At 36.0% G+C, this 12,790-nt stretch overlaps 1 protein-coding gene across 1 annotated transcript in view; it reads right to left on the minus strand.

Moving 5' to 3' along the window:
- The window catches only part of LOC126249733 (endoribonuclease Dcr-1-like), a 284,524-nt gene that overhangs the window by 108,540 nt on the left and 163,194 nt on the right, over positions 1 to 12,790 (minus strand). Inside the window, exons 10-11 of the mRNA XM_049951411.1 lie at positions 11,010 to 11,140; positions 10,589 to 10,820 (exon numbers count right to left, since the gene is read on the minus strand). Coding sequence (XP_049807368.1) covers positions 10,589 to 10,820; positions 11,010 to 11,140 — 363 coding nt within the window. The remainder of the gene's footprint in view (positions 1 to 10,588; positions 10,821 to 11,009; positions 11,141 to 12,790) is intronic.

Raw genomic sequence — 12,790 nt, forward strand, 5'->3', positions numbered from 1 at the left:
AAATGTGTCCACTATGTGAAGCGTGTTGTAGACTATGGCGCTTGGAAAAAATTAATGATGAAGATAGATAAGAAATTTTTGATAGCTATTGGAATCTTGCGGATTTACAGAGGCAATAGGAATTTACAGTTGCACACACTAAGCCTGTCAAACCCAAGTATCATTACTAACCCCAGAGAAAGTCAGAAGAATGAATTTAGCATTTTATTTTGAAGTGAATAATATATGTATATGGGTTTATATACCATTTTTCAAGACTATTATTGATATAAACAACCAACACAACTGGAAAGCTATGATAAGGAAATCTGAACCAAATTTGTTGCAACTGACAATGGATGACAAATATCCCACAGTAGATTCTGAAACAAAGGAATTTTATTAATGCTATACCCAGAGTTGAATCTCCCTATTTAATGGCTCAAACTACTCATGCATTCATTGAAAGTGGTAAAAGTTTAGTAGGTATATCTATTGGGACTACAAGGAAAATTGTGAGAAGTAGTGTTTGCCATTTGCTAATGCAGTAATGTCTAATCGCATATTCAATGGTGAATTTAACATCTTTTTATGAAACAAAAAAAAAAAGAAAGAGTAGTGCGACCTATGCAAATTGTTTAAAAATGCGGGTGACAAGTGCAAGAAAACTTTTCTTGACTCTAATAACCAGTATCAAGAAGGGAAAGAGCTTTCTCATAAAGAAAAGGGTGCTGACAAACCTAATGTTGCTGTGTATGACCTTCAGGCTGGTATGTCATCACCTAAACATTTGCATCAACATTTTATCAATTATTTTATTATAAGATTAAAATAAAGTGTTACAATTATACAGATTGAGATCTCTACATAAAACAAGTCTAATACTCTTTTTGGTCTGAAGCAGAAGGGAGGCGAGGAGCTGTTGAAATTGGAAATTGCGCAATACACTATATAGAATTGCTTGTGAACAGAGCTGGTCTGAGGATAAATATCCCATCTTCTATTCAGATAAATGCTGTGGACAGCAGAGAAATAGGTATTTGCAAACAGTGTACTGGTATTCTGTACATACAGACAATATCCGTAGTATCACTCACAAATTTTTGATAAAAGAACCTTTGCAGAATGAAGACAACAATATAGACAGCACAACTGAGAAACCAGTAAAAAGGCATGTGAAAGCTAGTCCAATATAGGTGCCGGAACAGTATGTTACATTAATCAATATGACGAAGAAGATGGGTCACCATATTATATTCACCAGTTGACATAGGAAGATTTTTTTTCTTTTCTGTGAAAGCTTTGTAGGAAAGGCGACGTGTAAATTTTAAAGTGGACTCAGATAAGAGGAAATCAAAGTGGCATGACATTAAGGTACTAAACGTAAAAAGAGAAAGTCCCAATGTATTCAAAGACATCTTACAAAGATACACAGTTCAAGAGAGTTAATTAACATAAATAGAAAACTATGCCTTCAAAGTCTTCAGAGCCTCTTAGGTAGGTTGCTGGCATGCCTTAAGTGTTAATAAATACACTACTGGCCATTAAAATTGCTACACCAAGAAGAAATGCAGATGCTAAACGAGTATTCATTGGACAAATATATTATACCAGAACCGACATGTGATTACATTTTCACGCAATTTGGGTGCATAGATCCTGAGAAATCAGTACCCAGAACAACCACCTCTGGCCATAATAACAGCCTTGATACGCCTGGGCATTGAGTCAAACAGAGCTTGGATGGCGTGTACAGGTACAGCTGCCCATGCAGCTTCAACACGATACCACAGTTCATCAAGAGTAGTGAATGGCATATTGTGACGAGCCAGTTGCTCGGCCACCATTGACCCGACGTTTTCAATTGGTGAGAGATCTGGAGAATGTGCTGGACAGGGCAGCAGTCGAACATTTTCTGTATCCAGAAAGGCCCGTATAGGACCTGCTGAAATGTATGGTTTCACAGGGATCGAATGAAGGTTAGAGCCACGGGTCGTAACACATCTGAAATGTATTTTACAACGTGCATTCACCGTGATGTCGCCAAACACAGATGCGACCATCATGATGCTGTAAACAGAACCTGGATTCATCCGAAAAAATGACGTGCCACTCGTGCACCCAGGTTCGTCGTTGAGTACACCATCGCAGGCGCTCCTGTCTGTGATGCAGCGTCAAGGGTAACCGCAGCCATGGTCTCTGAGCTGATAGTCCACGCTGCTGCAAACATCATTGAACTTTTTGTTCAGATGGTTGTTGTCTTGCAAACGTCCCCATCCGTTGACTCAGGTATCGAGATGTGGCTGCACGATCCATTACAGCCATGCGGATAAGATTACTGTCATCTCGACTGTAAGTGATACGAGGCCGTTGGGATCCAGCACGGCGTTCCATATTACCCTCCTGAACCCACCGATTCCATATTCTGCTAACAGTCATTGGATCTCAACTAATGCAAGCAGCAATGTCGTGATATGATAAACTGTAATCGCGATAGGCTACAATCCGACCTTTATCAAAGTCGGAATCGCGATGGTACGCATTTCTCCTCCTTACGTGAGGCATCACAACAACGTTTTACCAGGCAACGCTGATCAACTACTGTTTGTGTATGAGAAATGGATTGGAAACTTTCCTCATGTCAGCACGTTGTAGGTGTCGCCACCGGCGCCAACCTTGTGTGACTGCTCTGAAAAACTAATCATTTGCATATCACAGCATCCTCTTCCTGTCGGTTAAATTTCGCGTCTGTAGCACGTCATCTTTGTGGTGTAGCAATTTTAATGGCCAGTAGTGTATGTATAATATTGCACTGTGCTCATTTATCTGCTAGTACAATGATTGTTTTCATTTTCAGATCAGTTAAAGCTTAAAATCAATTTTCTCTGCCTTCGAACAAGAAGAAGGATATTCAACATCTCATCAATAAAAACATCACTCCCAAGAATTATTGTAATTTTCATTATAATGACTTTCTCAACATTTTCTGGTGTTTGCAGCAATGGACACCAAAAATATCTATAAGTCAAACACTATTTCCCACAATGTGTGACTTAATCAGAAAAGAAAACATTATTAATAACCATAAATTGACCATCAAAAGTGACGTGTATTTGTTTTGTGTTAGAAAAGTGTCAAAGTCTATAGAATGATAGCTATATGTCTATCATGAAACTAAAAGTGACATAGCTCAAACAAAGGACAGTTATTTGCGGTTCATGGCAGAAATGACTAAAATACCATTTGATCCTGGTTTTATTTCCATTCTTATTAGTGCTGGTAGATTTGTTTGTCTTAATAATGTTTCATTGTTGCTAAAAACCTTTTTTTTATATATGAAAAACCTAACATTTTTTGTTGTGTCTCTTTTGTAGCAAGAGTGTGATGTCTTAATAATGGGCAAGGAAAGGGGTGGTTGTCAATCATATTGACAGCAATCTTCCCATCATTTACCTGGAATAATTTGGACAAAAACCATCAAAAATTATGACCAGAATGGTTGAATCAGATAAGCAAGAGCGTGATTTCTTAACATCAGCAGCTTTCATACCTTCTTATGCCTTTTAGAGACTTTCACTTACAACACAATCAAGTATCAGTATACTCAAAGCACTGTCCACTAGTCCATTAATTTCAGTAAATTAGATATTTATAACTAAGTTGACCATGAGAAAATCATTCAAATTGGGAACTTGGGACTGAACATCTTCGGTTTGTCACCAAAAGCCCTCAACTTTTGTGGAAGCATATTGGAATACATATTGGAGAGTGCTCCATACAATAGTTATAGATGTGTTTGCAATATGATAATTTTTGAATAACCACAAAATATATCTCTTTAAAACAGCAGATAAAAATTCACTTGATGTCTTCCTAAGAGAGAGTCTCCATTCCTTCCAAGCTAATTAAGAAAGTGTAGACCAGATATGGCTCAAATTCAAAGATACAATATCGACAGCAAAAGATTCATACCGCATAAGTTAATAATAGATGGGACTGATCCACCGTGGTACACAAAACACGTCAGAACACCGTTGCAGAAGCAAGGAAAAAAGGATGCCAAATTCATAATGCAAAACACCAAGACTGACTAAGTTTCACGGAAGCTCGAATTTTAGTGCAGACGTCAATGTGAGATGCTTTTAATAGTTTCCACAATGAAACATTGTCTCAAAATATGGTAGAAACCCAAAGAGATTCTGGTCGCATGTAAAGTACACCAGTGGCAAAAAACAGTCAATACCGTCACTGCGCAATAGTGATGGAAATGTTACCGATGATGGTGCCACTAAAGCGGAGTTACTAAATACAGTTTTCCATAATTCCTTCACGAAACAAGACGAAGTACATATTCCAGAATTTTAAACCAGAACAGCTGTTAGCATGAGTGACATAGAAGTAGATATGTTAGGTGCTGCGAAACAACTCAAATCACTTAAGAAAGGCAAGTCTCCCAGTCCAGATGGTATACCAATCAGGTTCCTTTCAGAGTACGCAGACACAATAGCGCCTTTCTTAGCAATTATATACAGCCACTGACTTGACGAAAGGTCTGTTCCTAAGGACTGGAAAGTAGCACAGGTCATATCAAAATTCAAGAAGGGAAATAGGAGTAACCCATTGAATTACAGACCCATATCACTGACCTCAATTTGCAGTAGTATTTTGGAGCATATACTGTACTCAAGCATTATGAATACCTTGAAGAAAATGACTTATTGATACATAACCAACACGGATTAAGAAAATATCATTCTTGTGCAACACAGCTAGCTCTTTATTCCCATGAAGTAATGAGTGCTGTCGACAAGGGATCTCAGATCGATTCCATATTCCTAGATTTCCCAATGGCTTTTGATACAGTTCCTCACAAGCGACTATTAATCAAACTGCGTGCATATGGAGTATCGTCTCAGTTGTGTGGCTGGATTTGTGATTTCCTCTCGGAGAGGTCACAGTTCATAGTGACAGACGGTAAATCTTCGAATAGAACAGAAGTGATATCTGGCGTTCCACAAGGTAGTGTCATAGGCCCTCTGCTGTTCCTGATTTACATAAAGAATCTAGGTGATAACCTGAGCAGCCCCCTCAGATTGATTGTAAATGATGCTGTAATTTACCATCTAGTAAAATCATTATATGATAAATTCCAATTACAAAATGATCTAGAGAGAATTTCTGTATGGTGCGAAAAGTGGCAATTGGCACTAAACAAAGAAAAGTGCGAGGGGTCATCCACGTGGGTACTAAAAGAAATCCAATAAATTTTGGGTATATGATAAATCACACAAATCTAAGGGCTGTCAATTCGACTAAATACCTAGGAATTACAATTACGAGCGACTTAAATTGGAAAGACCACATAGATAATATTGTGGAGAAGACGAAACAAAGACTGTGCTTTGTTGACAAACCCAATAAAGAGACAGCCTACACTACACTTGTCCGTCCTCTGCTGGAATATTGCTGCACGGTATGGGATTTTACCAGGTAGAATTGACGGAGGACATCGAAAAAGTGCAAAGAAGGGCAGGTTGTCTCGTGTTATCGCGCAATAGGGGTGAGACTGTCACTGATATGATACACGAGTTGGGGTGACAGTCACTGAAACAAAGGCGGTTTTCTTTGCGGCGAGATTTAGTTACAAAATTTCAATCGCCAACTTTCTCTTCTGAATGTGAAAATATTTTGTTGACACCCACCTATGTAGGGAGAAATGATCATCATAATAAAATAAGAGAAATTAGAGCTCGAACGGGAAGATTTAAGTGTTCCTTTTTCCCACATGCCATTCGAGATTGGAATGGTAGAGAAGAAGTATGAAAATGGTTCGATGAAACCTCTGCCGGGCACTTAAGTGGTTCACACTTGCGTGCTGTTTACTGCAGAGTAAACATGTAGATGTAGATGTAATGAACAACTCAGGAATTATGTATCCTTTTATTTATTACACAGCATTTCTTTCACAGAAATATTCAGTTGAGAAGAATGTTGAATTACAAGGAGCCAGACTGGCTCCTCTTTTCCTAATAACAAAGTGGATTCCTCTTCACCTGGGGTCTTAGTGACATGTCCCTTCTTTCTAACTTTCCCCAACAAACACTCTTCCCTCCCTGACAAACATATAAGTTCCAAATGCTTGGAAAACTTTGTTCTTCCCCTGCCTTTAAGTGATTTTATTGTCAATACTTGGAATTTCACCTTCTGTAGACAAATACCAGTAAGCCTTTCTGTCTCCTGGTAACTTAACTAGCACACATTTCCTCAACTGTTATTGTGTGCACATAAATATTTTGTGTTTTACCCAGCACAGAGTAATTTCACACTGTTACTGGTTTTCACAATGCAACAGCAATCTTAATAATACAAAATGTTGCATATTTTGTGTTTTACCCATTCCAAATGGACCTTCATTTTGGTAATGCTTGAATGTCAATGAAACACTGTGGACATTTTTCAGGGTTTGATTTAAGAAAGGGTCAACTCTCTTCTCCTTGTTCTAACTTCTTCAAATCCCTTAGTACTAAATATACTCTCTGATCTCTACTGCAAGTATCATTTTGTATATCATTTACGTAAGCATCCCATCTCCATGTTTTTATTCTGTTAACTGTTGTTCTGGCTACGTCTATTTTATTTTCATTTTTTAAATTATGTGACTGTTTGGTGTTATTCTTTTCTTTAAAAATATTGTTATTTATTTTATACTTTAAGTCCCCTTTCAGTATGTAATTTATTTAATTTTGTTCAAGCTTTTAAAACTTTTATTGATAATATGCTCCCTTTACTGAGTTATGTCACATTCAGGGACATTTTCTAAAATATGTGAATTATTTTTTGCAAGAAAACACTTATGCTGTGTCATTTTAATAGATGTATATTTTGCTACCTAATTACTTTCGTTACTGTTCAAGTTTCTACTACATATAACTGTTTCTATTCGCACAAAATCAATAAAAAATATGCATAGTAAAATAATCTAATTTAAGGACATTAAGAGGTGTCTATCAGAAGTGGCTGTTCACCACCAGTGTCAGATGTTGAGGCTGGGGAGAGTGCTGAACCTAAAAACACATTTTCCAGCCAAAACTCACAAAAACAAACAATGCCAATCGAGAGTCTGGAGCTCCTAGATGCAAAAACAGAGTGAGGAGTACAACAGGTAATGCAAAGAAGGCACTTCCAGTTTTCAGTGCCTTATGAGAATATGCTCATAAATATGCAAAATACTGATAACATAATTTCACTATCAACTGTTTCTAATGTTACATACCTCTTCTGTGCTATGATGTCCATGTGAGATGTTTAGTGTGCCATAAAATACTAAAGCTTAAAAAAGAAATTTGATTGACAGTAGCACTGTGTAGTAAATAAAGTGTCAGATTATATCCGACAAATCAATGATAAATGCAAGGTACAATACTTGCCCTGAAAGGTGGCTTGTCAAATGAAGTAAGTTACTTAATGAAACAAAGTGTAATAGAATATGTACAGGATGGAGGAACAAAAATCTGTTTTTGTTTCAGTTTCCATGGGAAAAGACTGTGCTTCAGAAACGGCTGGAAAAATTATGTTTGGAATTCTGATACACTGCATAATTCACCAGCAAAATCAGTGTTTACAAAATGTAAAAATGAATAATGTAATAACTTTAACTGTCTTACTAATGTCATATGAGGAAAAGGGCTTACTCACTGGCAGTTCAAGACACTTTTGTCCCTGAATTAGGGGATACAACCTATCATTGGTTCAGCCAAGCCAAAGTGTTAGGTTACCACACTTAACTCTACCAACAAATATCTTAGTTTGTGGAAATGACTAGAGATAGGTGCATTTGTTAAAGAAGTTTATTCACTGACACACGCACAGAGTAATTTCACACTGTTACTGATTTTGACAATGCAACAGCAATCTTAATAATACAAAATGTCACAGCAGCATAAGTTGAATATGTTGCTGAAACATTTTATGCTCTGAAGATTATTCTTGCATGGCTGAAACTGCTAACAGTCTGATATTACTTAGTGAGTGTATCCATAAATAAACATTTATGAACATTTATTGAATACATTAGTCTCCATTACGATATTAAGTAATACGTTGAATGATGGATTTACATTTTAATGTTTTAAACTGATGTTAAAAGATATCTTCGTGAACTGAGTGAGTAACTTTGAGATAAGTGTGGTCTCAGGCTTGAAATGTTTCCTGAACTCTCAGCGCTAACCAACACTGTAAATGTTGTAGGTTTTGAAACTTATGTTCCTAATGTACTACATCTGAAAGCAGATTTAGAAAGTCTGTCTTACCAAACAATGTGAAAGCCGATTTGGCAATCACACAATACAAGAGTAATCATAAAACTACAGTGTGATACTGAATTAATATACATGCGTTATACCTGACAAGAAAGACTACGTGACTTCAAAAACACCACAGAAAAGTTACCCAACCTTTATAGGCATGAATCATGAATGCCTAATCTGTTTCAAGCCACATGTAATTGTGAGCAGTTCTTTGATCTTATCATCCTGTGTAAAACATCCTCGAGCTCCTCGATATCAGATAATAATCTGAAATGTGTTTTGGGACTAAGATGTGCTGAATCAAACATTCTAGACACCAAGTGTCTTATGCGAGGGAAAGCAAAGAAATCTGTAACATATTAGGAAACTGTATTGCACAAATGTTTATTTTCTTTGTGCTTTGGTTTCTCAGTGTTGTGTTGCAGTTTGTTAAGTACAGTGATAACTGATATACTGTTTAATTTATTAGTTTCTCCACATTTAGAGGGTGCTGATTCTACAAATTGCATGTTCCACTGATGAAAAGCCCTCCCTCTAGTCTTCGCTCTCATAAATACAATGAAAAGACCCAGACTCAATATATGATCTGTTACAGTTGCCTACTGAACTTTTGAAACATTTCAAAGGAAGTGTTAGTTTGAGTATTTCTGTTCCCTTCCATGAGGTTTGACTGGATAGTAATGTCCCTACTAGCCACTGAAGAACTAAAAAAAAATTTAACATTTATGAAAAAAGGACACTGCAAGTATGATTAATCCTAATACAAGCTTGATGCTCCATAGCCCACAATCAGGTAATGCCACTTTATGTATCTCTATAAGTAATTTGACGTAATCTAAAAATGCCAAGGGTGTGAAAAATGAGGCAAAATAGCTTTGCTTCAGATGCATTAACACTTCTTATTGTACCTTTGCACCAGTTTTGCTAGTGTATTTAGGAGATTCCACATTTAACCCAACAGATGTTGTATTTCTAACTTTTTGGCTTATGTACAGGTTAATGTTGTGACAATACTGTAACGAATTTGCCTCCTTTAGAGTAGGTAGTGTACTCCCCCTCTTTGTAGCATTTTCATGAAGAACTTTATCTAAACATTTTATCTTACAAGTATGGGATGCACTTGATTGAGCATCATTTAAAGACTGTAGTTTCTCTTATGCAGTGTGTTCAATGAGGATTCATCTTGAGCAAGATCCACAAGTACTGAACCTTGAATGTTTTGTTTTATTTAAATTTATGAGCCTTTTTCATGTGAATGATGGGGGCAGGAAATCCCTAAAGCAGTAAAGTGCAACTGTTACACAAAGATCACATTCCGTGACTGTATTCTCATGCTGTAGAGTTGCTGACTATGATTATTTCAAAATATTGTGTACAATATTATGATTTATATGATTTTTTTTAATTTTCTTGTCAACGAACAAATACTGTAAAGCAGTATTAGTATACATTTAGAAATGTGTCTGACTTCATTTAAACAAGAAGAGGAAAATAAAACACAGCCCCACAAAAGATTAGTTTGCATAATTTGTATGCCTGTATTATAGTTACATAAAATTTCAAAATTTCTTATGTTTCATGACAATGTACAGCAGAGATCACCTACTTTCATTATAAAGGAGGTCAAATTACAAAAGATATTATAAGCAAAGGAGATGTTCAATGCATATCAGAAGTCAATAACACAACTTTTTGATAAAGATAACCTAAAGAACAAAATGGAAAGAAAAAAATGCAACACAATAATGAACATTAATAAATAAAATGGAAACGAAGAAAGCAAATTAATCACATTTTTTTTAAGTATCTACAATTTACAGGGACATTTGGAAGATTCTAAAACATGCACACAAAATGTATAGGAATGTTACAGCACTTGTACAATGAGAAATTAATGGGAACACACAGATTCACACAATATATAAGACCTAAAAGAAACAACAGTGATATCCCTGCTGTACTTTTGAATGCCTATTATTTCTTTTTTAGTGTAGATAGCCCAGACAAGTAGGAATCAACTACAAAATTAGGATGTACAAACAGTAGAAGTATCACCAATTCCTAAGGCCCATGCACAGTTGGCAATAAGTATAAACATTACTATGTCAATATCTCAAGAGCCCCACAAATGCAAATACAGCTCTCTCAGCAGTTTGCTTGAGTGGACGCTCAACAGATAATACAATTAGTCAAGTGTCATTATCTTCTGATATACAGTACCCTAAAACAGAGATCATATTGTGAACAGCTTTTATCTTAAGCATATGGTAATTATATTAAAATAAAATGAAAACCAATATTACCTGTTCAATTTCAAAATACTGGGCCAAGTTTTCAACAAAGTCTTCAGTTCTACTCTCTTCAATCATTAATAAGTAGTAGGCATCCTGAGCACGAGCACGTCCTTTAGACTGAACATACGAGCGATACATCGAAGGAACATCAAAACGAATAACCAGGTTACATTTGGGAATATCTATACCTTCCTCCAAAACTGATGTGCCAATGAGAAGATTACATTCTCGCATACGAAACCTGTTATGTTTGTGTACACAAAAAAACAAAATTAATAATAAAAAAACAGGCATAACATAGACTGTTAATCTGTACAGTAGTTGTCACAGAGTTTAAAATTCTGTAAGTTAAAAAAAAAACTTCCAATATCTTATACGGTGAAAAAAATGGAGAAAAATTAAAAATGTATAAATGGAAAAAACTGCTGACCTCTTTAAAACTTCTTCTTGTTTTCTGTGTTCAGTTTCTGCTTCCCGAGGCTCTGTCAAAGGATCAGCTTCTTTGTCAACTGTATATTGTGGTGCCACAAAACTATAATCTTCATCATTACGACGAATTTCCTACAAAAAATATAGAGCTAACAGTAAGGAAATAAATTACATCACAAATGAAACATAAATTTATGCTGAATCTCTAGTGTAGCTATACTTATCTAAATATGATGAGGAAATTATACTTGACCTCTTCAGAAACGAACAGTTTCTCTTTCTGAGATATGGAATTTTATATAATACACAGGCCAATAGTTAATTTGTACCCCAGAAACCATCAGATGTACTACACTCTAATCTCTTTATTTGAATCAACACAGGTAGAAACAGAGTGCAATTTTTAGTTCCGCCTTCTGAAACTCAAAGTTAACCCTTGTTCTGGAGTTTTCATATTTTTGCTCTATGACTTTTGTGGTGAGGAACATGCATTTGTAGTTTGCACAAAGAAGTGAAACATAACAAAAATGCAAAGCAAAGCGAACAATCATGTGTTTGGTTGGTTTTTGGCTCATAATTTGGAAAATATGCGCTTATCAGGAAGAACTACCCAGTAAATAAATGGATTAAATTTACTAAAAATTAATAACCTATGACTTTTTTTTGTTAGACAAATAGTTTAGGCACAGCGAGGTGACAAAGAATGTGTTACATTTACTACTCTCTTTCTGCCTTGGGAAGACTTCACCCCTTTCATTGCTATTCACTGCTCGTTAAAATCTAGACTCCCGAAATGCCTGTCTCGCAACCTGCTTGGCCACCAACAAATGCAGTTCAGTTTCATTTTAGAGGCCCACAGTGTTTGTATTTTTTTTTTTTTTTTTCATTATGTCTGCAAATGTGTGCTTTAGCTGTCATGAAGTGATGCATGATGGAACGAACAAGGTGACCACAATGGGGTGAAAGGCTGGACAACTTTACTGAATAAGGCAAGAAGAGGAATGATGGTCAGTGCATCTTGAGTTAAAAAGATTGATTGAAGTGCATGAAAAATGTAGAAAACTGTACATAAATGAAAAAGTGATTGCTGCCTATCTCAAATGGGTTAAGCAGGGCTGATCACATTCAACAACACATTCTTGTGAAGTACCTTCCAGTTTCAAACTCACTGCCTTTTGTGTGGTTTTTGTGTAAGAATTGAGTTTGCACAGGAAGAAAACAAGAACAACACGGATCACAACATTGTGTAACAGGTTAGAGTTATAAAATGAGCTGCAGAATGTGGTGATGACACTGAACAAGGCATAACGGAACATATTTCCCCAATTAGTAACTTGGTGGCTGCTGATAGCCAATATCACAATTTGTGTATGAGAAAACTGCACAATTGTCCAAAAACGGAGATAGACACATCACACAGTTCATTTGCCAGCGAAATCGAAACAGCTGTGCAAAATATTTACATTTTTATTGAAAACAATGAAGTCTCAGTTTTACCTGGATGAGTTAATGGACCAAAATAAAGGCAATTTTCTTTGCGATAGTCAAATCTCAACTCAAGAAATACAGATGTGGTATAGTGACAACAGTTACTGCAAACAATAAAAAGCCTTGGTGTTTTCAAAATATAAGCTATCAAATTTTGGACAACAGATAGTATAAACAAAGTTGCTGTCTCAACAAGAAGAAAGGAGGCACATAATTCCCTCTAATTGTTAAAGACATATGAAACCAAGTTTATGATATGGTATGATACTACCCACATTTTGCGTATTTACAGTT

Source organism: Schistocerca nitens, chromosome 3 (genome assembly GCF_023898315.1).
Source record: "Schistocerca nitens isolate TAMUIC-IGC-003100 chromosome 3, iqSchNite1.1, whole genome shotgun sequence".
NCBI classification, from domain to species: Eukaryota; Metazoa; Arthropoda; class Insecta; order Orthoptera; family Acrididae; genus Schistocerca; species Schistocerca nitens.